The sequence below is a fragment of the Mastacembelus armatus genome, chromosome 3, assembly GCF_900324485.2.
Source record: "Mastacembelus armatus chromosome 3, fMasArm1.2, whole genome shotgun sequence".
In the NCBI taxonomy this organism is placed as follows: Eukaryota; Metazoa; Chordata; class Actinopteri; order Synbranchiformes; family Mastacembelidae; genus Mastacembelus; species Mastacembelus armatus.
This window is the reverse complement of record NC_046635.1, coordinates 14,209,290-14,236,267: the sequence shown is the minus strand read 5'-3', so window position 1 is coordinate 14,236,267 and position 26,978 is coordinate 14,209,290. Positions and strand designations below refer to the sequence as shown.

The 26,978-nt window shown below is 41.0% G+C and overlaps 1 protein-coding gene across 1 annotated transcript in view; it reads left to right on the top strand.

Annotated features, from left to right (window-relative positions):
* elp4 (elongator acetyltransferase complex subunit 4) overlaps nucleotides 1-26,978 on the top strand; it is a 58,331-nt gene that overhangs the window by 6,574 nt on the left and 24,779 nt on the right. Inside the window, exons 3-9 of the mRNA XM_026320475.1 lie at nucleotides 2,595-2,716; nucleotides 4,381-4,515; nucleotides 5,938-6,074; nucleotides 9,036-9,120; nucleotides 11,796-11,984; nucleotides 15,457-15,565; nucleotides 17,372-17,478. Of these exons, the coding sequence (XP_026176260.1) occupies nucleotides 2,595-2,716; nucleotides 4,381-4,515; nucleotides 5,938-6,074; nucleotides 9,036-9,120; nucleotides 11,796-11,984; nucleotides 15,457-15,565; nucleotides 17,372-17,478 (884 nt within the window). The remainder of the gene's footprint in view (nucleotides 1-2,594; nucleotides 2,717-4,380; nucleotides 4,516-5,937; nucleotides 6,075-9,035; nucleotides 9,121-11,795; nucleotides 11,985-15,456; nucleotides 15,566-17,371; nucleotides 17,479-26,978) is intronic.

Here is a 26,978-nt window from a genome sequence, read left to right as displayed (position 1 = left end):
AAGAGTGTCACTTCTTGTTTTTTGTAAATAATGATTTGTTGGATAGCACAGATGAAATAGACATCACTCAGCAGTGTTTCTGTTTCTAATTATTGAGGATGATTTTTCTGCTTAAAAATCACATTTTTCTTACTTGCTATAATTCAGAGAGGTAACAGAGGTACTTCAGTCCCGGGTTCATAACCAGGCAGGGGCCTTTCTGTGTCAAGCTTACATGTTCCCTGTGCTTTCATGGGTTTTCTCTGAGTACTCCAGTTTCCTCCCACAGTCCAAAAACATGTTATGTCAGGTTGATTGGTGATGGTGACTCTATCTTGCCCATAGGAGTGAATGTGAGTGTCTGAGGTTGTTTGTCTCTATGTGGGCCTGCGATGGACTGGTGATCTGTCCAGGGTGTACCCCTGCCTATGTAGGAATAAGTGGGTATAGATGATGGAAAATAAATTATCAGTAGACCTTAAGAATGAAACAATTATTTATTTACAAAAATATTCCAAACCAATTTGCTAAAAAATATAGATTTGTTTTTAATGATCTTTAGTTTTAAATCATATTGATACTGTATAAAATATTTGAAACTGTTGGATTACCAATTGAGTAGTGTCTTGACAGATTTACAGAAATTTATAAAGTGATTGATTGATCGATCATAAAAAAATAAGTATTCAATTTTATTTTCACAAATTGGAACCAATGCTTTGTAGTCATTATTAAGCAAACACAAAGAGTGGCAATGGCAATGATAATTGTTTTTGTTTTTTTTATTGAGAGTGATAGGCATTGCGTTAGTGTAGGTGTTAATACTGCAATGTTAACGCTTACAGAAAGGACACTAAAAAAAGAAAAAATCTGGGGTCAGTACACTGAAAAATTTTATGTGTACAGGTTATTATAAACAACACCATAATTATTAAAATTTCTCAGATAATTTTACATTCAGGTGAGTGCTATTATAGCAATTGAGCTGCTCAGTAAAAATACTAATATTTCATAGCAAAAAGACCTATATAAAGGGCAGAAATACTCTGACCTAGATATATTGTCTCCTCCCCCTGCAGCTTCAGCAGATATGATTCAGGACTGTTGCACTCACACTTCTCTGTATAAAGGCAAATGAAGCAGAGGTGTTTCCCTGTTTTACCAAACCTTAGTCAGAATAAGAAAAAAATTAATTAAATAAATAAATAAACAAATCAAATCATCCTATCACTGCCCAAAGTGACTGATCTACCTCACTGTCCCCCAACCCCTGTAGCTCCTATAGCCCATCACATCCCACCCCCTCTCCTTACCCCCTGCCTCAACAACCTAATGACTCCTGGAGGTTCCATTTGTAAAGCTCCCATAGAAACACAGCCACAATAGGCCCCATCTTGAGAGGGCCCATTTGGGAGTCTTTGTGGGGCCTGCTGAAAGCTACAAAGGCCTGCTGACCTAGAAACCCATCAATAAGAAAACAGGGAGCCCCACCGACAACAAATTGAAGAGCCATGGAATGTCCTGAGCCATCCTACGTCTGTAGGTGAAGACACAGGCCAGGAACGTGGGAGGGGGGAGTTCTCGACATGTCCAAGGATGACATGTCAGGATGTCATTCCCAAGCTGTCAGCTGCATGCCTATTACCTTAAACTGTCAGTGCTGCTTTTGTCCTTGTGCCTACTGTTTCTCATTGTGTGGAGAAGCCTATGAAATCTTTATATAATTGTGATTGTGACAGGAAGCAGCAGTACCATGCTGGGTAGAGTTATGTGTCCTGCTTGGGGGGGTGGGTGGGGGTTATGGTGATGATGCTGGCTTTCTTGTGGGTTTGGGGTGTGGAAAAGCCGGGTGGCCGCTTTGTGTGCACTCAAAAGACTATCTCTGGGAAAGTATGTTTGATGTTTAGAATAATTCCCTCACTCCAAGCTCCCTCTCCACTTGTGTTTTAAGTCTATATCTTCTCTAAGCCTTTTAACCTACTTCTATGTGATTAAATTACCTGATGTAATTGACACTAGAAACATAATAATAAAAGGATGCCATTGCCATCACAACCCACATGAAAAATAGAGAGATTCAAGTGAACTAGATGTCAAAAAGCATTTTGAGGACAAGCACTATCATATCTTACTTCTGCCTCCTCCTGTCAGTTGTCCTGACATTTGGATTACATTTACATTCAGTAGGAGGGGTCAGTTGAATGTTTAAGACAGGACTCTCCTTCTAACCTCTCTTGCTGGTTAGGGATTTGATAGGTGAAAGTGGACAGAGGAACTGTTAAGACACTAACAAGAGAGTTGAAGATGTCATCTCCACTTTGGTAATCAGATCACACAGTAACACCTGTGTTTCTGTGCCTACCAATTGCCATCTGTTCCCTACAAAAAGTAGCTAGACAAAGGTCCTTAGATCAATTACAGTCAGCTGCTATGATGTGGTGAAGTGCTGCATCTGTGATGTCACAATGAGATGGAGACTTAAGGTTTACATATTTTTCATAGGAAAGACACTATACCTATTTGAATGGCAATGCCTTGATTATTTTTATTTTAGTTTTTTCAGTTCAGCTGTAATTCTGATTGCATGTGAGTGTTGTCTTTTGTTTCTCTTTTAGAGGAGGACCAATATGATAGCTATTCTCATATGATCGTAAAGTACTTCCTAGCAGAAGGAGTGGTGTGTCAACATGAACTTTTCATGGCTGCAGCTCAAGATGACCCAGATGACATCTTGCAGGTATGAGAGAAGGTGCCATCTATTCTCTATGGTCTAGACCAGACTTGACAAGCCAGTCACGAAGAAGCCAAGATGGCCTCGATTGGCCTGCTTTAGCAACAATCAACAGCTGTAATTTCAAGGCATTTTTAAAAAAAAACCTTTTATGTTTTTTAGTGTTTTTGGAGCTATTCTGTCTTCTGTCTATATTTTTATTATCATTATATACATTTGCTTCCTAGTAAGGAAGAAAATTGATTCAAAATGTTTGCTCAAGGATACGCACGATGTTTTTATGAGTAATGCTTTAACCATATATTTTTAAGTAAGCTTCATGTGGTACTTTTTCATTTGAATCTTAAATAAATCAAATAAATGTTTGTAGTTCTTGTAGTTAAACAGGTAAATAATATTTTTTTTTAATCAAAACTTCACTATCTGCAGCCAACATGGAATAACACACCTCAACAATGCAACAATAACATTACACAAATGATCAACATGTGACACTGCACTTTTTGACTGTTTCAGGCTGTTGCTGGGGTAGGGTGTTTTCTTTACATTTGAGCACCACATAAACGAACTATCAAATAAAAATACACTGAGTCCATGTAATGTCTGAGCTCTTATATGGCATAAGGACTAAAATGGGACATATCATAGACTGCTTCTGGGATTTTTACTAATGTTTGCTCAAGAGGATTGTTTGTGAGCTTGACTTGTTGCTAGCAGTTGGGGAGCAAAGTGGAAATGACTGGTTTTCTGTATGCATGTGATGATAACATTATCTTTTGAAATGCTAGAGGAGGTGGGAATTTGGGAATTGGGAATTTTTAAATAATTGTCAAGATTGTTTTGCCTTCTAGCCCTGTTTCAGAAATTGACTTTTGACACAACATAATCTGGTCTCGCTGTATAGTATTCAGCTGGGTCACACTAGTTGGGCTGCAGATTAACAGGTAATATTGGCATATATCTTTTTACAAGAGATGTCAGGATCAGTGGAGTTATCTGAGAGGTCAAGGGTGAAATGGTTGTGGCATTGTTGAAATGTTTCCCTGATGCATCCACTCTGTAAGTAGAACCATAGCCTCAAGAGCTGACTGCCACCCAGCATACAGGAGGAGGGCCTCTCCTCACACACTGATTGATAGTGGGAGGGGTCATAGCATCACCCTCTCTTTACATATCAAAGGCTTATTAAAAGAGAGGGACTCCTAATGGGGATATATTACATCATTTTGTGTTTTTTGCTGTTAAATTCACAGTATGCTAATCTTCAGATGCTAAGGTTATACCTTATGCATTACAATAAAATGCATACAAAAAGCTTACTTGAAGAAATCAAGTTAAAGCATAAAAATGGAGAATGAATTCACCTGCAGTGCAATAATTTGGTTACTTAAAACTGACATTTACTTGCATCAAGTGGTCACCTAGATTGCCCAACCACGTCGCACGTTTTTTTCAGTGTGTTTTGTTTGAAACCTCTGGAAACTCTGCACTAGATATGAGTATAGGTTTTTTCTTACCATATATATGGGTCTCAATTTGGCACAGCACATGTAAGTGGTATAGTCCTGTTATGCCCTGAAATTACACAATGAGAAAAATTAACTGTGTTTATAGAAAATATAAATATAAAATATTTTCATTTATTATGTTTATTGAATGTATTTGTACAGGAACTTCCACATCCTATTCTGGACGATGTTGTTATCCACAATCCAGTGGAGCAGCCCACACTGTCTTGTAAATGTCAGGACAGTTTGGATTCCATGAAGATTGCTTGGCGATATCAGAATCTTCCAAAAGTACAGGTATTCGTGTCATCGCATGACAAATTATATTGTATACTAATGTAAATAATAGCAGCTGATTTCAATTAGAATATACTGTTCAGTAAAATTGTGATTATACTACTTTTATTAACAGTCCAAAACATTTCTCACTGGCTCTCTGGACTTGATAGTTAGTAGGCAGTGGTCTCCACCACTAAATCCATCAGCTTCTAAACTCCTTTGTGGAGTGAATGAGACCTTAGCCTTTCCTTTTAGAGCTGGACCAGATTACTCACACTTAGCTGGCAATAGGTAGGGTTTTCACTGGTCCACAACACACACACACACACACACACTCTCACTCTCTCACACTCACACTCACGCGCGCCTGCACCCCTGCTTAGCCTGGGAAACAAGAGTATTTTGCAGCCTGTGCATTGACATGTCTGCTCGCTCAACCCTATGACCCAGACCTGCGCCTCTGTCTTCCCTCAAATCCTTGCCTTTCCCCCTGCTAGGGTCAGCAATCCTGCATGCTTTCTTCCACTTTGAGGAGAGGTAACCCTCCCCTTTTTTTCCACTGCAGCCCCCCCCCCCTATCGGTCTATAATCCATATCGCAATGTGGATTAACAACACACAGTGTGTCCCTGGGGATCCTCTCGCTCTTTCTCCCTCCCTGGAAACTTCTTTATATGTGTGTCCTTTCCTCACCTCTCCCCCTTCCCCTGTAAAATCGTCTTTACAAACCACTAGTAAGCCCCAATAGCGGATTTGCATCTTAAATTCACCCCGAGAGTCAACGCTTGCTTTCTCTTTACACACACCTCTCCTAGAATAACCCACTGTGTCACTCGCCTGATGAAGACATTAGATCAAAGGTGAGGCCGTCAGGGCGGGGATGGAACACTAAGCGGGTTGCCTAGCTCACAAAGAGAAGATGAGCCCCTGACCCTACTGCCCTGCTGACCCACTCGTCCCGCCAGGAGAGGGACACACCGGGGGCCCTAATCCAGATTAGGAGTAGATTAAGGGCCCCTCTAACAATGGAGTCCCTGGTTTCACTGAGAGAGAAGAGCTAAAATTCTCTCTTTCAGCTGCAGGAAAACATCCGCCTTCTCCTGCATCCCTGACACATTTGCTTTCACAGCCAGAAGTGGACATTTATGTGAAGAAATTATTATGAATGTGGTCATAGTGGTTTAACGTACTGCTGTAGGAGTGTTGACGAATGACCCATAAGCAATGCAATTGCATTACCATAGTATTGTGAAGTTCACTCATTCAACATATTAGAAAGAAAATATTTTTTTCTTTATGAATTGCTTCATTCTTACCAGATATTAGTTATTTATTATAATAAGTTTGCAAACCAGCAGTATCAGTGTTAGACAGGGATGATTGAAAGTTATTTTTTTAATTCATATGCTTTAACATGAGTTTGACTTCTTGACCTCGTCAGAGTACCCTGGCATCATCATCCCGGTTCGGGCACTACTACGATGTCTCCAAGACGATGGAGCCAGATATTCGCCAGGCGGCCAAGTGCCACCGCTTCTTCCTTCCAGAACATCTCACCCAGTCATCACCTGCACAATGGTAGATGACAAGACACTATCCACAGAATGCGTGGAAACCAATGAGACACCTGCACAGAACACAGACACACGAATAAGACATCATCCACAAAACACAATTACAGAAATAAGACATCATTCACTGAACACATGTAAGCAAACATGGCAACATGCTCAGAATACAGGTAGGATAACAATGCAGACAGAGAAATGTAATTTAAAAACTACTAAGGTCCTGAAACTAGCATATGCATTAGAGAAAAGTAGATTGAGCCTCCATAGTATCATGTGAAGCTCTTCAGATACTAATTTATATGAATTTAATTAATGGCAAGACTTTAACTTTGAATAATTTTTTATTATCAATTGATCTTTTGTCTTTCATTTATAGTTTTGTATAAAAAATGCTCAATACAGGCAAACCAAAAAACACCAGGTAATATATTCAGATGTCTTATAAACTACCCAAAAAAAAACAAACATTACCATTTTGTCATAATAATTGCAGATTCATTTTCTGGCAATCAACTAGGCAATTATTGCCTCAGTTCTAATACACTGTATGGATGTATTCTCTCTAGCTCCAGAATCAATTGATTACTTTTTAGTTTCTTCATAATGTGAAAACACAAATCTTAAATCTACTCAAATCACTTTGTTAATTTTATTCAATTCAATTTCAATTCAATTTTATTTGTATAGCGCCAAATCACAGTACAAATCATCTCAAGGCACTTTACAAAAACTAAAACTAAAAACCCAACAAATCCCTTATGAGCAAGCACTTGGCGACAGTGGAGAGGAAAAACTCCCTTTAACGGAAGAAAAAACCTCCAGCAGAACCGGGCTCAGTTTGGGCGGCCATCTGCCTCGACCGGTTGGGGTGAGTGGATAGAGCAGAGAGAAAAGAACAGCAACAATAAACAACAAACACATGGGTTTCATGTGGGTGTAAAACTGACTTTTTATCATGTTGACTTGAAATATTTAACTTCCAAAACAAACATTTTAAATGCTAAATCACACAGCATTATTACTCTTTAAACAAATGATACAAATCAGTTCAAATTTAGCCTGGTTCATCCTTTGCCATTCAGTAATTCAGCCTCTTAGAAAGATTATGTATGTCTATTCAAATAGCGTCTTGTTTGCTCAGTGTGTGTTTGGTTTCTCCTGTGCTGAGTGTACTTAGGGTTCAGAGGTTATGCAGGCTCTTTACTTAGAGAGTGCTGCTGAACACACAAGGGCACACGTAGGCACACTCACACACTGGGTAAATACAGCAATCTGGAGCACATAGGATGTGCTGGAGGCTTTATAGAATAGTTTTTTGTTTATTTCAGCAAACAGAGCCCGTTTAAAAGAGCATCCATGCAAACACATTAAATGCTGTGGATGTTCACTTTAAAGTATATATTTTTAAAAGTTTGGACTGTGAAGCATTTGCTATTGTGCTAAAGAGCATATTAAAATACACTAATGCCTATAAATAGGGAACAAGTAATTCAGTTTCTTCTCTCTTAAATGTTAGCAGCATTCTGGAACAATCTGCTTAGTAAGAGTAACATGGTTCTGTTGTGTCGTTGTGGCGTCTGAATGCCTTTTGATCTCACAGACAGCAGGAAACTACACCTGCGCTGCACCATTGTGCCCCCAGCCCCACCCCAGTACTGACACGCATACACAAACTCACACTCACACTCAGTACATCACACGCACACACATATACCACACAAACTCCTAAGCAGGCTACTCCCCTTTGCACGTGTCCACAGCCCCATGTTGATACCCTAGCTGTTAAATTGCTTCGTTTCACTTGAAGGCATAATTGGCACAAATTGCTCTCTAGGTGATACAGATCCTGTTGTTTAAGACCAAGCATCCCCCTTCTCTCTTTTTTCTTCTTTCACTGAAAGAGGAACACTGAGATAAAAAAGCTTCCCTGTGTATGATCCTAATTAGCTGACGCACTAGCCCCTGTGGCTAAGCACCTAGACCTTTTTGGTACCTGAATAAGGGGTACTCAGTAGGAGTACCTAAAACACAATGCCATTCTACACAATGACTGCCAACCAGAAATAACCTTCTCCTCAACTGCATGTCAAACCATCCCAGCCCCCTGCCTCAATGCAGGGGCATGGGCAAAGAGGCCAAGGAGGGTAGGTGTCCCTCTTTCACCAAACCAGCTCTATCATTAGCCCCAGCGGGGTCAGGAGGCACCATTGTTGGGCTGAATAACTGAAACAGAGTACATGGATATACTTGGTGCAAGTGTAATCAACAAGAGTGTGTATTTCTGTTTTTTATGCAGAGCTATTGGCGTGTGACCAATCTATATATTTATCAGCGTTTGTAGCCTGCAGGTTGAATTGACAACTGTCATAGCAGCCCACTGTGACTCACTGCAGTGTGGTCATTACAATTGTGGGGTGTTCTTAAGTGGAGGGCCTGTGTAAAAAGATGGGGTTAACATTCCTATTGGCTCAGCAGTCATCCATCCCTTTACTGTTGCTAAATGTTGCCCTGATGGTACCGTAGGCCCTTTGTCAGTGGTGCACGTTTTATCCCTGATTAAACACCAAAATGCTGTTGCCTGTTAATTTGAGATATCAGCCCATTAATCCTTCCCCCACCTCCCACTTGTCATCTTCATTGTGTGTATATGTGCATTTCATCTGTCTGTCTGTCTCGGCACAGTCAGATCCTCAGGGAGCTGACAGAGAACCAGTCATGTTGTAATTTAATCAACCAAATAAATTAATTGGATCTCTTGATATGGATCATCTATCTGCTTCAGTGGTTCCAGAATAGCACAGTCAGGAGAAACATGCTGCAGTCATAGAGGGTTAAGCTACTGTGGAGATCAGCTTGTCCCAGTTTTATCAAAAAAAAGTTTCCATTACAGTTTGTATATCCTAACTAACCCTTTTCTTTTTGCCTCCTACTCTGTTTGCACTCCTTTTCCATCCTGTGCTCTGACCAGTCTCATGCTTGGGTCCTACTCTGCATTGTTGAAGTCCCTTCAAGAGGTTATACACAGGGAGGGATTTGATCTAGCAAACGCCATGGTAAGAACTAGAACAAAATTGTTTGCATTTGTTTTTTTAGCCTGATTTCAAAGGCCATATGTTTTCTGCAACTATAGCCTTCTTGATATGTGTAGTATCTCTAGCTGTCAGACATTTTAATCAAAGTAACACAGCTTTCCAGCAAACTCATTCTGTTAGTCTTTGTGTTTGCGTTTGTGCCTGACTCAGCAGAGAAAACAGCTGAACAAGAACCATTTAGGTCAACAATTCCGTCATGTCAGCAATTCCTTCATATTTTCACATCTCAATCCCTTTAATCAACTGCATCAAGTGCAGTATTATATACAGTATATTCAAGGAAGGCATGTTTATAATTAACTCTATATTGATAAAAAAGAATTATCAGTCAAATTTTGATCAAATATATCCAATAAATCATCAATATTTCATCCTGGTACATGGGAATTTTTTGTAACTTTAACAAAATATTAATATCAGCTTGCTGAAATGCAGTAGGCTTTTAGTAAGCTGCCACAAACATTGATGGAACACAACTGGCAGATGTGTATTTTTTCTCTCTACATTTACTGAATGTCATTAAAACTGAACTTTTGTTGGTACTAATATATACCGGGTTGGGAATGGCTGCTTGTACCCTAACTAATTGCAGTGAGCCCAGTCAAATTGTTATGCATTTAAATTATAAGTGTAATGTACAGTTTTCAAAAAAGAGATACACTATCTGTGAACCCAAGCTCTTCTCTCTTTCACCTCCTTGGATTGGCCTCACCTGTTTGTCCCAGCTGTGTGTGTCCTGTCTTTGACATATGTTTTTGATAATCATCAGTCCACTACAAAATGCCAAAAATTTCTGAGTGCATCTGTCTGTCTTGACATTTATATTTGTTTTACACAGAGGTAAGGTTTTACACAGTTACCACTTGTGTGGTGTGGTGTGGTGTGGTGTGGTGTGGTGTGTGTGTGTGTGTGTGTGTGTGTGTGTGTGTGTGTGTGTGTGTGTGTGTGTGTGTGTGTGTGTGTCCATCTTATTCACCTACATTTGATGAACCTCTGTCACCTGGATCCAACTCCCCTGTCACACATACAGTAGAATTTACCGCCAGTAGCCCCTACACTCCCTCTCTGAGTGCTGTCACTCACACACCAGATTAACTGCTGACATCATTAAAGCAGTATGGCCGTCTGACATGCTGTTGGCATATTTCAGGAATGCAGACCGGCACAGAGCAACATGGGAATTGGTACAAGAATGCCCAGTATGGGTAATAGTCATTGTGTGTGCATTTATTTGTTAATCTATCATCATGTCTTGTTATTAAGAAGCAGAATCCATATGAGCTATGTTATGTATTATGTAATAGCAAGGATTATTTTGCATGCTCATATTTCTGGAGTATTTTCAGATAGGTGGGACAGAGGTGGCAGCAAGACTGCAAGTCTTCATAGAGACTGCAAGGTGATTAGGTTGTGGTCCCGGCCTGGCTCCGGTCTATATGGATGGGCTCTGGTCCTTGGCTGGACTCTACTGGCACTGTTCCCTGATTTTTCTATAGGGTAAACTATATACGAGTTAAGTTTGGCTTCCTCTGTTTACGTTTCCAGAGCGACAGTCGTGTTACCACAGTTTCCCCCCTGCTGTATTATGGACATGTGTCCAAACTGTGTGCGCCTAAGACCTGTGAAGGCAAAACCTGCTTAAACAAAGAAAGGGCATAACTAAAAATGAGAAAGACACACAGAGCAGTAATTTTTAAGCATAGGAAGGCATAGCAATGCAGTAGTTATTTTGAATGGTGGAGAGGAGGATGACTATAGAATCTAATGTGAGAGTTCTTTCTTGGGAAGCTATGAGCCAACTGTGAAAAACTCCCAGAAACAATGAGGTTTATTTTTCTTAGATGCCTGTGATTCTGATCCAGATCCAAACAAAGCTTAGGTCATACTGTTGGGAGAGGAAACGATGGGGAGTGGGGCAGAGGAGAATTTGGGAGTGTTGAGATAATAGAGGGGAAGGGATAAAGCGTTTGGGGGAGGGAATGCAGATTTTAGGCCAGACTTTTGTTAATCACTCTTGGCTCACGTCTAATCAGGAGCCATCCTGAAGACACCCCAAATAAAAGACAATTGTACTAAAGGTTAAAAACCTCACTGTTTGGACAGGCTCCTCCATTTTTTCAGTTGCAGTGATATATATCCCAAGACTGTTTGGCCACTTTTTCCTCTGTCTTCATGAGAGGGGGTTACCGTTGATTTCTCGCTGTGGGGTGGGGGGTTTCAAGGGAAGACACTCCACCCTTACCCAGGCCCCCTTGGCTGCAGAGCATTGCTGTGTTGCCAAGAATGTGCTGGGTTTTCTGGGAGGTGGCCATATTGGAAGCCTGTCTGACAGGTCCATTGTGCATGTGTCAGATGGCCTCTGTGATTGGGCAGTTGTGTCCAGTCACGTTTGGGCACTGTGTTCTGATCGTCTGTGCTGTTGAGCAGACTGTCCAGTCGTTCTCTCCCACAGTTTGGGAATACTACCCAAGGGAGGTGCACCCTTCTGAAATAATTCAAAGCAGTTCCTTCTTAATCTTTATAAGCACTATGTGATTTTGAGTTCAATGTATATGTGCTTTATTAGAATATAACATGATTTTTTTACATATCTTTAGTATTCCTGACCCCATCTTGTTGCTTTTTCTTTCTTACAGTCAAAGTCACGTAACATCTTGCGCATTGGGCTTCACTCTCTTGGCTCAGCTCTTTGGGGTGATGACTTGAGTTTTCATGTCAACCCTAGACACCGACATGCCCTCACTACCTTTCTTTATGGACTGCGTGCTTTGCTGAGGTCATCACTGTCAGTTGCAGTAGTTACTATATCTTCACATCTCATCCAGGTAAGATCTTGTTTGACACATGAAAACAACTTAACACAAATTGTGAGCATCAGCATACACTCACAATACAGCTTAGCGCATAAGTGACAAGTGGCCGGCCTGATAAAAATAATGATATACAATTGATAATAATCTGTAAGTAGTTCACAATCTGTGTGGTATACTGTCTTCTGTGGGTACAGCAGGAATAGCTGGAAAACAAGCAGGGCAGGGTTCCTTGAGGACCAGGATTGGGAACCACTGTGGCATAGTAACAGAACGATATGCAAAAGTCACAACAGGAGACAATTATACCCTCTCCCTTTCTTCACCCCTTCTTCCTTGGTCCCCTGTTTTCTACATGTTTATCACAGATTGCCATCAGAGAAATAAATGAAATACTGAATTTGAATTGACATCAGTTTAACAGTAATGGTTGATGTTTGGCCAATGTAACTGCCTTACGTCATTCATTAATAGGGCACAGTGTTTTACACCTTTTGTAGTGGGACTTTCTTTGGGTTAATACCATATGACTCATGTCAGTGAGATGCTTCTTCCTTATTGCTCAAGTGTATACATTCAAAGAGCTCTAAGTCTGTCTGCATTTGTTTGGGCTTTAATTCCTTGAAGCTTCAATAAAATGGCAGTGTGTTTGTTTGTATGCATTTTATTAACTACAGTTATACCTCCTTGTAGTCTTGTGTGTCTCTGGGTGGGTGGATGTCTTTGTATTGGGGGTGGACTCTGAGTCTGCATGCATGTGTCTGTGTCCAGTCTGGCCTCTCAGTGTGAAGGTGGAGTCATCTGCTGAGGCATATGGCAAACCACAGCTCTCCCCCAGACACTCAACCACTGAGGCAAACTCACTAGGAAAGCCATCTGAGACTTTCTACCAAAATGCCTCACCCTACTTCCCTGTAGTCCTCATTCTCAAGACCACAGTGTTATTTGTGACCCCCTTATACAAAGATATAAGTTTATGCTTAACTTAGAACAGCTGTGTTGTCAGCTTTGGCTCTAGGCCTACATGCTCAGTCCACGGTGGCCTTGGCCTACTCAAAAAGGCAAAGAGGGTAACTAGCAGATGTCAGCTGTGGTGGGAGCATTCTCTCTGTCCCTCTATGGCCTGGCCTCTAAACCCTTAATCTGCCCCCCCACACAACTCTATCCTGGGGAGAGAAGTGAATGAGTGGGGGAAGAAGAAAAGTGAGGGGAAATTTTGGACTGAATCAGGTGTTGAATGACTAAGCCAACAGGGAGGCTGTTAAAATGGGCATTAATGAAATTAATTAATGAAAGAAAATATTCCAATTAATAAACTGAGATTGCTAACATGTCATACCTGTTTGCTTTGAGGTAATGTCAACAGTTTGGATTTTAAGAATTGTTTTGCTTAAAAAAAAAAGAATAGACTTGCTAGCCAAGCTTCATTCTGCTAGTGCCTTTGCTTAGGTAAACAGAATTTGGCCTTTTGAAGACTGTCTAGTTTAGTAGCACTGGGCTAGCTGACCATGAACATACTGCCCTCTCTATCCATAATTGAGCAGCTTGGGAAGCTAAGTAACTCACTGAAAACTTCCTCACAGCAGCCCAGTCCATCTGAAACATTAATTAGGCTTGTCATAGCATGGTCCTCCTTCATTAGAGTATCTCCTGCTGCCACACCCATGCTTACAAGTAAACACACACACAAACACAAAATACAAATTCCTCCCTAAAATGCATACATGGACTCTTCACCTGCTGCTCAAACTAATTGCTGCCTTGATCTATGCTAATATTTTGACTCAGCGTTCCAATCATCTGTGGTGGGGATACATCTTCACAACTGTCAGTATTCTTTTAACATTTTGTTTACTTTTCTTTATCAGTTTAGAAAGTTTTTTGTCCAAAATGTAAATTTAAAAAATTTAATTTTTTAAATGCATCTTTATTTGAAATAAAACTATCAGTTTCTTCATGGTTAAATTTTTGTAAATGATAAAGATCTTAGAATTGGTCTATTTCAGGGTAATGTCTCACATAATGTACATGTAAGACAATTATGCCAGATACCTGATTGTATGATTTTTACGTATGTATGCAAAAGTTTAGTCCATAACCTCTACAGTATACAGAAACATTTTATTTGTTACCTTTGAAGCCACTTTGCCAATTCTTAGTCCTATCTTCTTTGTTTTTTCATATTGAACCTGTGTTTTTCTGTTCCCAGATGAAATTGGATTTTCTGGAAAAGCCCTTGCCTGCATTTCTAGCCTTGCAAGGGCTGTGCATTTGTTTTGTAATGAATGTTGGGCCCTGCCTTTGACCTCTAATGCAGTGGTCATCAGCTGAGGCTCAGGGTATTCAGGATATTTACACTGATGGAATCTGAGCTAATGAAGCCAGCAAAGACTTTCAGTGCAACTTGTTTTCCAGCCCTTTATGAATAACCAAAAAAGATGTACAGTTGAGCATTTTTTTAAAATCATGTCATGTTTAAAATCATGTCTCAAGGAAATATGGAGCGTGTGAATAGCCTATTTAACTTGTTCTGGCCTACTGTACTATAATATAATAATATAGTCTGTGTGGACACTTTGGATTCCGCTGATATTGGAACTTTTGACTCTTTATCACGGAGCCTCTTCTTTGTATTTGCATTAGCACAGAAAAGTGATTGTGGCCTAGATAGACTGGGTAAAGTCTGAGTTGACCATCTCACTTACATAGACATTATGGTAGTATTGTACTGTATCATTTATGTTAATGTCAATGTTAATAATTTGTGGTATCCAAACTCATGCATTGGCTTTAATTGCTGCATGTGAGTGACCTTAAATACCCTTTAAGTGTTGGTGGTACTGGCTGGTGGGATATGATTACTTCAAAAGTAGGACAAAAATAAAGAGGAAGAAGAAACTGTGGGGGAAAGACGTGAAGGCATGAAAACTGCATTAGGCGGTGGCAGCCAACACAGAGAGAAGGATGTGAATAATTCAAGAGGCAAAGGGATTAATAATGCAGGACTCCTTCTCTCCCTCCATTCCAATGTCCCTCTCTCTCCCTCTCCTCAACTTGTCTTTACCCTCTGCCTCCACCCTTTTGGAAATTTTTTCTTTATTCTTTGTGTCTACTGTATTCGCCCCGATTTGTCCTCTCTGTTGTCAAGTCAGTGACTTAAACAGTAGGGGGAGCTCTCCCTATCAAGCGTCCTTTGCTTTCTCCTACTTCTCTGTGCTCCACTTCTGTTACTGGGTTTGATAGAGTGCACCAGCTTTTTCATAAAAATTGTTGTTAGATGAAGACATAAGGTTTATGTTCGTTTGTCTGCCCTGACATCACCTATGGAACTTCTATCTCAACTCTTTTACCTCCATATCACATCACTCTCACCTAAGCCATGGGCAGAAGTGACCTGGCCATGGGAAATGATGACCTAATTTAATTGCAACACCGATGCCCCGTCAGGAGGCTTTTAATTACCTGCTCATGTCCCCCAATCCTACAGGACAGAGCTCTAATGGGCAGCATAACCAGGCTATGCGACAATGCCATAGCCCTAGAATCATTCAAAGGCTCTGAGAGAGAAACCAACCCACTCTGCAAAGATTACCATGGTAAGAATACACACACACTTATCTTCTGTCTGTCTCTTTTCCATCAACCACACACATATATACACAAGCAGTGCATTAAGGCTGGGGCTGGGCTGTGGATGGAGGCAGGGCAGCCCCCTTGCAGGCCAGGTTGTCAGTGTGCGTTAGTGTGCTGCTGCTCAATCAGACGTACTCCTCAGTAGACAGGCCGGGGGGGATTCAGCTGCTACTCTGTACCCCCTCTCCCTCCCCCCCCCCCCCCAGCAGAGCCTCTCTCCTCCCCTGTCTCTCTACCTCTCTCAGCCTCTCCATCCTAGTCCCATACCCCTGAGGCTCCGGAGTAGGGCAGACCAACACTGGAGAATCGATATTCTCACCATTACTCTCTCTTCCTCTCTTCCTCTATCTCTCTGTTCCTCGCTCAGTGTTTCCAGCATGGCCAGCATGCTCTGTTAATAAATGGAGTGTAAGGCTCTCAGTAGGGGAGAGGAGACTAAGGGGTGAATGGAGAGAAGGGAGAGGCACCATAGTCTTTACTCTCCAAGTCTTCACCAGCACTTTTCCTGCAAATTTTTAACATTCCCTCTTCTGTCTTTTTTTTTTTATCACCCTATCACCCAATGCATAAAGGTCAGTTAAAGCGAGTGGGGTATTTTTGGCAAAACTCTGCCACTCATTCTTGCACTTTTCCTCTGATTTTAACCCTCCCTCCAATTCACAGCTTAGATAGCTCTGGTTGTGACAGATGAGGAATATTAAACCATTCAGTGGCAGATTTTTATTTTAACTTGTAGCATGTTTTATTAACACACAATGATCACATTCCTCTGCACTGTTAAGGCAGGTAGCTTGTAAACCTATTCATCATATGCGTTTTCATAATTTATTTTTAAAATTATTTTATATTACAAAAATTATTTAATATTACGCTTCTCTTCTAGCTTACAACATGCGTGTGAAGACATTAAAAATTAAATATTAAATATCACTTTAAGAATGTTTTGAGGGACAGTGCTACAAATTAAACTTATGTGCTTTGGAATTTGCAGTTAATATTATTTGAATGTCGTTCAAAAATATATTTTCACTCTGCTTATCTAACCAGCAGAAGTTCTGTTATGGTTATGAAATACATTTCTGTGTATGATTGTTTTATTGTGTGCAAACGCATCTGGTATGTGTGTGAGAGAGAGAGAGCAAATGCGCGTGCATGCATGTTTGTGGGAGCAGTTCAGGGCTGCTCAAAGCATGCTGGGAAGCCTGTCACTGCAAATCAGGCAAAGGGAAATCACCCAAGTGCATAAAGAAGAGAACCCACCATCCCCCGCTTTCTCTGTCTCCCTTTCTCCATTACTCCCTCAATTTCCAATTTTTTTCTCCCACGTTCACTTCTTTTTTACAGTACTTTTCTATATTTATGAAAATGTAATTTCAGTGAAAAGAAATTAGGGACGAAGAGTAAAATTCTCCAAAGCTAGCTCTCAGCTGTTGTAGGAATGCATAGCTTGTGCTATGTTTGTTTTCTGCTCTACATAATCCTCTAATGTGTAACGATATCTTGCAACCCCAGAAGAGAACCATATTCCTTCAAAACAGGTGTATTAGATATAATAACTTTGGCAGTTAACAGTGGTAGTTTGTAGTATATCAGAGTGTGGCTTGAACATATATTTTAAGCAGAGAAAGAAAGCAAATTTCCTATTTTTTACTTCAATAAGACAGCACAACTCTGACCAAAGTTGTTATTGATCGAGTGTAACAAATGACTTTATTTCGATGCACTGTTAAGCACTTTAAACTTGAATGATCTCTCCTTGTCCTTCACAGGCCTGCTACATGTACACCAAGTGCCTCACCTCAACTGTCTGGCAAGTTACCTCCCTGACCACAAGGACCTGGCCTTTAAGCTCAAGAGAAAACAGTTCAGTATTGAGGTATGTGTCAAATTTACTTAGCATACCTGGGTTTTTTTTTTTTCTTTTTGATGAACAAAACTTAATTTGCAGCGGTTCTTCTTTGTTGCTGTATTTTTAAAGTCCTATACAGATTTTGCTTTGTTGTCCAAGCGCATTTCTGAATTTGGTTGTGTGTTCTCCTTGAGCAGCGCGTTTCTCTTATCATGACAGGAAAAACACACTGTCAAACCTATTGATGAATCAGCATCGTAGGAGGGCAAAGGTTTATCACATAACATCACACTGTCATTGCAATTGAAAGATGTATTTTCTCTCAGATGCTTTAATTACTACTGACTAATTAAAGTTAACCTGTTAGCCTCAGCAGCCCCCGTTGCGGTCTAGAAAAAATTAAGGGAGCCTCCTCTTAACTTAGGCTTATGGGCATTACATTTGTTCCATTCACATTCAATTCAATTCAGTTTTATTTGTATAGCGCCAAATCACAATACAGTCATGTGCTTAACAAAAGGGTGCTTAACAAAAATCCAACAAATCCCTTATGAGCAAGCACTCTGCGACAGTAGAGAGGAAAAACTCCCTTTAACGGAAGAAACCTCCAGCAGAACCAGGCAAAGTTTGGGTGGCCACCTGCCTCCACCAGTTGGGGTGAGTGGAAAGAGGAGAGAGAAAAGAAACAGCAACAATAACCAATAAATAGACACTCCTGGTAACTGGGCCCAGTAACTGCACGTCAGCGATATGCAGCTCCAGGACCAGGGACACCTGTAAAAGATACAGAGAGAGAGAGAGAGAGGGCCGAGAGAGAGAGGGAGGGAGCACAAATTAGGGGAGAGAGAAAGCACAAAGTTAGTGACATTCAATAATGGAATATACATGTGAGGGGAAATGAGTGGGAGGTAGGGGAGGGGAAGTGGGGGAAGTGTTAGGATAGGGTAGGGGAGCTCAGTGCACTGATGGAGAGTCCTCAGGCAGTCTAGGCCTATAGCAGCATAATTAAGGGATGGTTCAGGGTTATCTGAACCAAGTAGACCTGCAAACACATTGTTTGTAAATTAAGCACCCACAGCAAAGTGGGTTGCACTAATGGTAACACTTTATGCCACAGTAGCTCTCAAGGAAACATGCCTTGTTCAGGGCGTGTTGCTTACATTTCCCCCCAGCTGGCAGCAGCCACAACCTGTTGAAAAAGAGCTATAAGTCATACACTTAACCTGCAGCCAGTTTGAATGGCAAAGATTACCAGGAAATAACCCATGTCTTTTTAGACACATTGTAGTATTGTAAGCCTGAATTCCCCATCATTATAGCTTAAAAACTTTTAATTGGCTTAGCCATTTTGAGATATTATAAGCCAAATACACACCAGGGTTTGCAGTATTGTATATATGGTCTTTCCATTACTTAATTCATTTTGATTAACGATTTCTCAGACAATTTCTCAGTCAGAGACTCCATTTTTGCATATGTCACATCATCACTCTCCCTCAGAGCAATCAATCTGTCACTGAACTACCACTCTGGAGAACAAATTATGGGGCCCTCACTTAGCTCAGGCTCATGATTGGACATTACATTATCATTACCTTGTCACACCCTCTGGTCCTTTACTCTTAGTGAGTTCTATTGTCTCAGGCAAGAGGTAAAGAAGAAAGAATGGCCCACATCCCATGGTCAACCCCTTCTTATTCTCTCCTTCTAACTCTCTCGCCTGTCTGCATTGGCCTGTTGCCCCACCTCTCTTCCACCCCCTGAATAGGCCACTCTAGACTAGATTTATAAGGTCTGTAAAAGACAAGGTGGTTATCCTGAATGGTCTTTTAATTAGACCTCTGTATTGGACTGACCCAGGGGGGCAAAGCCTAGAGATTCCCAGTAGCTCTATGGGGCCTGGATACTATGTTAGATATCCCAACAGCACGTTGTAAAGCCCAAGCTTTTTCTGCCTTCCTTGTTTAAGGAGCTTTATTGGAGTTTTTTGTTAAGTGCAGACATACTTAGGCACTGCCCTCAGCACTAAAAAATCTTGGTGATATCCACATAGGATTTTTCAAAAACAAACTTTGATCGGTGACAAAGGAGAGTGCTTAATATGAAATGTCAGTCACAGTTTTTGGACCTGACATACTGTTATGTGTCTGGGAATTTCCCAGAGAACATTGTATTGTATCACTAGTCATGCGACAAATCACTCAAAACACTGATTGGCCATTGTAATGCACTGTTATGTTCTTGTGTTCTGTTCTCGCACTGCAATTATCTATAATTGATTTATATATCACCTGAGATGGAGATGTCACAAAGGTATGGGAGTATGTTGGCTATTTGCCCATTGTCACAGAGGCACTGGTATATCTGTGTAAAAGGTCACACACATATAAGAATGAACGCTACACTCTGACGTTGTGGCTCATTGTATAGCATGTTTGATCTATTGGTCGACTACCTCAGTGGGCCTCTGATTGACATATGAGTAGGTAATTGTACTTTAAGCTCAGTGTCTGACATATGACAGCCCACACCATCCCTGCTAATCACCTCATTTACTCAAGCTACAGGACTCCTTTGCCTGGGGTCACATAATGCAGTGTTCTCTCACTGCATTTATTTTTGTACTGCCCATTTTGTCTTCTTTCACACATCTGAGTAGAGTTAAAGCAAGTTTTCATGCTGCTATCCTTCCCTTCAACTTTTGATTATTTTCTACATTTAAAAAGCTGCAAAGCTAGCTTCTCATTATATATCATCTATCTGTATTAATTTGTGATATGGTGTTGGTGAATGACAGGTAATTGGCAGCGCTGGCTCTTTACCAGTTGGGTGAGGCAGCTACATGTCACCCCACATGCACCTGGAGTCATGCACATAACTAATATCTTAACTGCTGTGTGACTCATGCTTCTATCATCTAGTGCTCCAGGAATGCAGAAAAAGTATTTGTTTGCCAGCACACAGAATGCAGGGTTTGTCAGTAAAGACATGTTCATGTTGTTATTTGAAATAACATTTTTCTAAGTTTTATACGTTTTACTATATTCATTCACAATATTGTGGTCAGCAACATCATCAACGTTCTGCTGGTTCTGTGATATGGTTACTATGGTAATGGTTGACGTTTCAGAGAGTTCAAGCTGCGGTTGATGAGCAGTTATTAGCCATGATGCCCGAAGCCAGAATTAACCCATGGCCCTGTCTGAGCAGGTAGGGGAGTGTTAGGTGTTTAGACAAGATTAATACATACTCATAGACACAAACACAAGCATTGCTTGCTCCCACACATTGAAATATTGAGATTCATGCAATGGCACAAATGCGTACTCATTGAGAAATGCACTCACACATACATGACTGAAACTCAAAGTTTTCCCACTCACTCATATTCAGCTGACACAGGCTTCTGTCACTTGCTCACAATGGAAGATGCTTGGAGGGTGAAGTTCTGAAGAATGCAGATGGCACGCAATTATATTTTCCTCACCTTAGTTTGACCCTTTAACTGACAGGCAATGTGCCTGTGGGTTATTGGGGTGCTAGAGGTATGTCATAGGTCAGTTACAGTATAAGATGGGGATTTGCGTCAAATTAGTCTTCTCTTAGAGAGGCCATTTGGAGGAGTCTGTTGCACTCACAAACTATATCACTATAGTTGTCTAGTCTGTACACATTAGCTTTAAGACAGGCTTAGTCTTTGAGAATTTGCAGATTTATGTTTAATGTTTTTTTATATGTTTTCTGTGGCAGTTTAAAGTCCTCACTAGGGAGAGTCAGTAAAAGAAAAATATGAGAGAGGAGTATATTATGCAATTAATGTAATATAGAAAGTCAGTGTAATTTACAGTCTCTTTCTTGTAAATACAGTAAACAGTATTTTCACTTTATCTGTACCTCCCAAACTCAAGACATGCATGCTGCAAAAGCATGGCATGTGCCAATGCCACTGCTCTATCACCTGTAGTTCAGAGGCAGGTAAAACAGAACAACAAAAAGGAACAATATACATTTACATACATAAAACACATAGACACACAGCACACAAGACAATTTAAAATTGGTCAACATGATCACATGACTGATTTGGATAGAAACTGTTTAAGGTGCTTTCTAAAAGAATAATAAGTGGGACATGTTTGTTGGGATGCTGTTCCAAAACTGACTTCCCCTGACTGACAGTACAGTTTGTCCAAATGTTATTTTTCTGTGTGGGATGTCAGTGTCTCCTCTGGGTGAAGATCTGGTGCCAAAACCACTGTTAGTCACTCTGTTGTGCAGTGGTATGGTGTCCGATTGGCTTTGATACTTGTGAATCTTTTACTCAAAGTTCCTGAAGTTTAACTTAACTCCATAACACACTGTCTGTTTTAATGCAGGTCTGTTTTCAGTCTGAATGCTCACAATTAGTGCCACAAAAAGCAAACAAACATGGATGCCTCATGTCAGACAGTGTTTGGCCTTACAGGTAAAACACAAATTTAAGAGTTATAGTATTAAACTGTGTTGTAATTTTTGTAACCTTTGCATGATCAAATCCGCAATCATACAAACATTTTGCACTGTCCTATGACCTTCGATCCCTCATGACCTGAGCATGGCCTTAGCCAACTGAATAAATTTTTAAGCCAAGTAGAGGGGAAGTAAAGACACATCAGGAAAAGAGGTTGAAAATGATGATGCTGCAGAACAGAAAGAGTCCAGGGGAAGTGCGTAGAGTAGGTTAATGTTTCTTGGCATGTCCTCAGAATGTCTTTAAGACAAAGCTTGTGTCTGCCCCCTGTTGAAGCCTGTGGATGCTAAGGGAAGGGTGCTAATGGACCTATGTGAGGAACAAAGTGAAGGCTTGGAGAGGAGGGGGTGAGGCAGTTCAGGAGAGGAGCAGTTAAGTGATTCTCAGGTCAGGTCCAATTAAAATTAGGGTTTTTCTTCAGATGCACCAAACCGTTGTATTTGAAGGAAGTGAAAAGGGGGGAACAGATGGAATTGTCAAATACACAATGAACAAAGATACAATTCTCAGGGCTTTGAATATATATGTTTGTATTTCAGGGCTGGTCTTATACCACCTTCCCCATGTCTCAAATAATGGTTGGTACTAAAGATCACAGAAAAGTCCTTGTTGTTCATATAGAGAAATAACTGAACTGGGTCATTCAATACTTGCTTCCAGTAGTGGCTCACAAAGACTTTTTGTAGACTAGAAGAAACTAAATAACAAACAACAGGCTTACTATATGTCTTGTGATTCCTGATTTTGTCTCTGGAATTATGATCAGATGGAAATGGACCTTTAGAATAATACTTTACTTGAATAATTTATACCTCTTTCCCTGGTGCACACCTGCCTCTGTCACACTTTGGAATAAGGTGTGCTTATGGTTTGTGGGTATGAGAGAGTGTTCGGTGCAGGCCAGGCAATCTTACCTCTCAGCCAACAATATCCACAACTTACGTCAGATTTGCATCTATTATTGAACCGGGAATTTATGTATTCTGCAGTTGTGCATGTGTGTTTGAAAAGGCCCAGGTTCTTAGGTCTCCTTGCTGAGTGTTAGGAGTGTAGAAGGCGCAAGCATGCTTATATGTTTATTTTAATTGAGAAAAACAAACCCATGTCACTCTATGAATGCCAGATCTGCCAAGGCCCCTGAGTTTTATGGTTGATACAAATTTATCCCCCACAATGGCATACATTTCCCAAAGTGACCTTAAGGTAGCCTGGGCATCGGTGGTGTGTAGAATCATTGGCTAAAACAGACCATAACCTTTTTGGTTAAATGCTTTTTTGTCAAATGCCTACAGAGAAAAAGTAGTAGCAGTTGAGTTTGCTGTAGTTGACACAAAGCTCAGTAAGAGAATATCTTGGACTTTGCCAGATATGTGGCAATCCTTACAACATCAACACAATGCCAAAATGTTTCCTGCAAACGGGCAGTATTTTAACAAAACAGAACAGGGCATATGTGCTCCTCCTGCCAGACTGAGTAAGAGTGCGATTTGCTTGAACACGCCCTGGAAGTGAAACTGTTTCATTGGTGAGCAGTGAACCCTTAACATGGTCCATGCACCACTTGGCCCCCATCAGACTACACTTGCCACATTGGACTCAGACCTGTTTAAAGTAGCACTGGTTGTCTTCAGCTACCATTAGAAAGAGAAAGTCTGTAACTTGCATGCCACCCTACATCCGTGGGGTCTTGTGGTACGATAGAGTATGTGTAAGTGTGTTCAAAAATGGTAGTCCATTAGAATAATGGTAGTGACTGGTCAACCATAGCCCCTCTGGTGCTTATAAAGGGTCTATATTGGGTCTACATTGTATCTTTTGCCTTCTGAATCATGTTATTCTTATTTCCTTTTAGAAAATAGTGTCTAATTTTGCCTTAGGTCCATGCACTTTTTGTGCAAGTTTTAAAAATTTTGCAAGATTAACAATGTGTTCCATGCAAACTCTACAGCTTTTCATCATGGTCAGACATAATTCAATATCTAGGCTTGGATAGTAATGAAGCTGATGAAAATTATAATATACAGTATAATATGTACGGTGGCATGCATATAATATATATATATATACATATATATATATATATATATATATATATATATATATATATATATATATATACACAGTGGGTATAGAAAGTATTCAGACCCCTTTAAATTTTTCTCTTTGTGTCATTGCAGCCATTTGCAAAAATCAAAAAGTTCATTTTATTTCTCATTAATGTACACTCAGCACCCCATCTTGACAGAAAAAAACAGAAATGTAGAAATTTTTGCAAATTTATTAAAAAAGAAAAACTGAAATATCACATGGTCATAAGTATTCAGACCCTGTGCTCAGTATTGAGTAGAAGCACCCTTTTGAGCTAGTACAGCCATGAGTCTTCTTGGGAATGATGCAACAAGTTTTTCACACCTGGATTTGGGGATCCTCTGCCATTCTTCCTTGCAGATCCTCTCCAGTTCTGTCAGGTTGGATGGTGAACGTTGGTGGACAGCCATTTTCAGGTCTTTCCAGAGATGCTCAATTGGGTTCAGGACAGGGCTCTGGCTGGGCCAGTCAAGAACTGTCACAGAGTTGTTCCAAAGCCACTGCTTTGTTATTTTAACTGCGTGCTTAGGGTCATTGTCCTGTTGAAAGGTGAACCTTCGGCCCAGTCTGAGGTCCTGAGCACTCTGGAAGAGGTTTTCTTCCAGGATATCTCTGTACTTGGCCGCATTCATCTTTCCTTCAATTGCAACCAGTCGCCCTGTCCCTGCAGCTGAAAAACATCCCCACAACATGATGCTCCCACCACCATGTTTCACTGTAGGGATTGTATTGGGCAGGTGATGAGCAGTGCCTGGTTTTCTCCACACATACCGCTTAGAATTAACGGCAAAGTTCAATCTTGGTCTCATCAGACCAGAGAATCTTATTTCTCATAGTCTGGGAGTCCTTCATGTGTTTTTTGGCAAACTCTGTGCGGGCTTTCATGTGTCTTGCACTGAGGACAGGCTTCCGTCGGGCCACTCTGCCATAATGCCCCGACTGGTGGAGGGCTGCAGTGATAGTTGACTATGTGGAACTTTCTCCCATCTCCCTACTGCATCTCTGGAGCTCAACCACAGTGATCTTTGGGTTCTTCTTTACCTCTCTCACCAAGGCTCTTCTCCCACAACTGCTCAGTTTGGCTGGACGGCCAGGTCTAGGAAGAGCTCTGGTCGTCCCAAACTTTTTCCATTTGAGGATTATGGAGGCCACTGTGCTCTTAGGAATCTTGAGTGCTGCAGAAATTCTTTTGTAACCTTGGCCAGATCTGTGCCTTGCCACAATTCTGTCTCTGAGCTCCTTGGGCAGTTCCTTCGACCTCATGATTCTCATTTGCTCTAACATGCACTGTGAGCTGTAAGGTCTTATATAGACAGGTGTGTGCCTTTCCTAATCAAGTCCAATCAGTTTAATTAAACACAGCTGGACTCCAATGAAGGAGCAGAACCATCTCAAGGAGGATCAGAAGAAATGGACAGCATGTGAGTTAAATATGAGTGTCACTGTCAAAAGGGGTGTGAATACTTATGACCATGTGATATTTCAGTTTTTCTTTTTTAATAAATTTGCAAACATTTCTACATTTCTGTTTTTTTCTGTCAAGATGGGGTGCTGAGTGTACATTAATGAGAAATAAAATGAACTTTTTTGATTTTGGCAAATGGCTGCAATGACACAAAGAGTGAAAAATTTAAATGGGTCTGAATACTTTCCGTACCCACTGTGTGTGTATATATATATATATATATATATATAAAAGTTCCCCTCTCACCACTACGGGTGGTGGGGGTGTGTGTCTTCCTCAATCACAGGTCCTCTACCAGAGGCCTGGGAGTTTGAGGGTTTTTTGCAGTAACTTAGCTGTTCCTATCACTGCACTCTTCTGAACTGAGAGCTCTGATGTTGTTCCTGGGATCTGTTGGAGCCACTCTCCCAGTTTGGGGGTCACAGCCCCGAGGGTGCGGATTACCACAGGGACTACTGTTGCCTTCACCTTCCACATCTTTTCTAGCTCTTTTTTCAGCCCTTGGTATTTCTCAAGCTTCTAATGTTCCTTCTTCTGCTGTTTGTCCACCACTACTATGTCCAATTGGTTAGCCATCACCTCTTTGTCAGTCTGTATCTATGTATATTTATATATATCTTCCTCTTCACAATAACCCATAGATTCTCTATGGGGTTTAGGTCAGGCGAGTTTGCTTGCCAATCAAGCACAAGGATACCACTGGTACTTTTGGCAATGTGGGCAGGTGCCAAGCCCTGCTGGAAAATGAAATCAGCATCTCCACAAAGCTTGTCAGCAGACGGAAGCATGAAGTCCTCTAAAACTTCCTGGTCGGCTGCAGTCACCTTGGACCTGATAAAACACAGTGGACCAACACCGGCAGATGGCATGGGTCCCCAAACCACCACTGCCTGTGAAACTTTACACTGGACCTCAAGCAAGTTGGATTCTGTGCCTCTCCTCTCTTCCTCCAGACGCTGTGGCCTTGATTTCCAAATGAAATGCAAAATTTACTTTCATCTGAAAAGAGAACTTTGGACCGCTGAGCACCCTCCATGTCCTGGATACATCTGTGCATGGTGGCTCTGGAAGCACTGACTCCATCTGCAGTCCAGTCCTTGTGAATCTCCCCCAAATTGTTTGCTGGGCTTTGTCCTCTTCTGGCTGCAGTCATCCCTGTTGCTTGTGTACCATTTTCTACCACATTTTTTCCTTCCATTCAACTTTCCATTAATGTGCTTGGATACACCAGCGGGCAGCATGGTGGCTGAGTGGTTATCACTGATGCCTCACAGCTAGAAGATCATGGAACCTGGCCTTTCTGTGTGGAGTTTGCATGTTCTCCCTGTGCTTGCGTGGGTTTACTCCGGGTATTCCAGTTTCCTCCCACAGTCCAAAAACATGCATGTTAGGTTGATTGGTGACTCCAAATTGCCCATAGGAGTGTGTCTATATGTGGCCCTGTGATGGACTGGTGACCTGTCC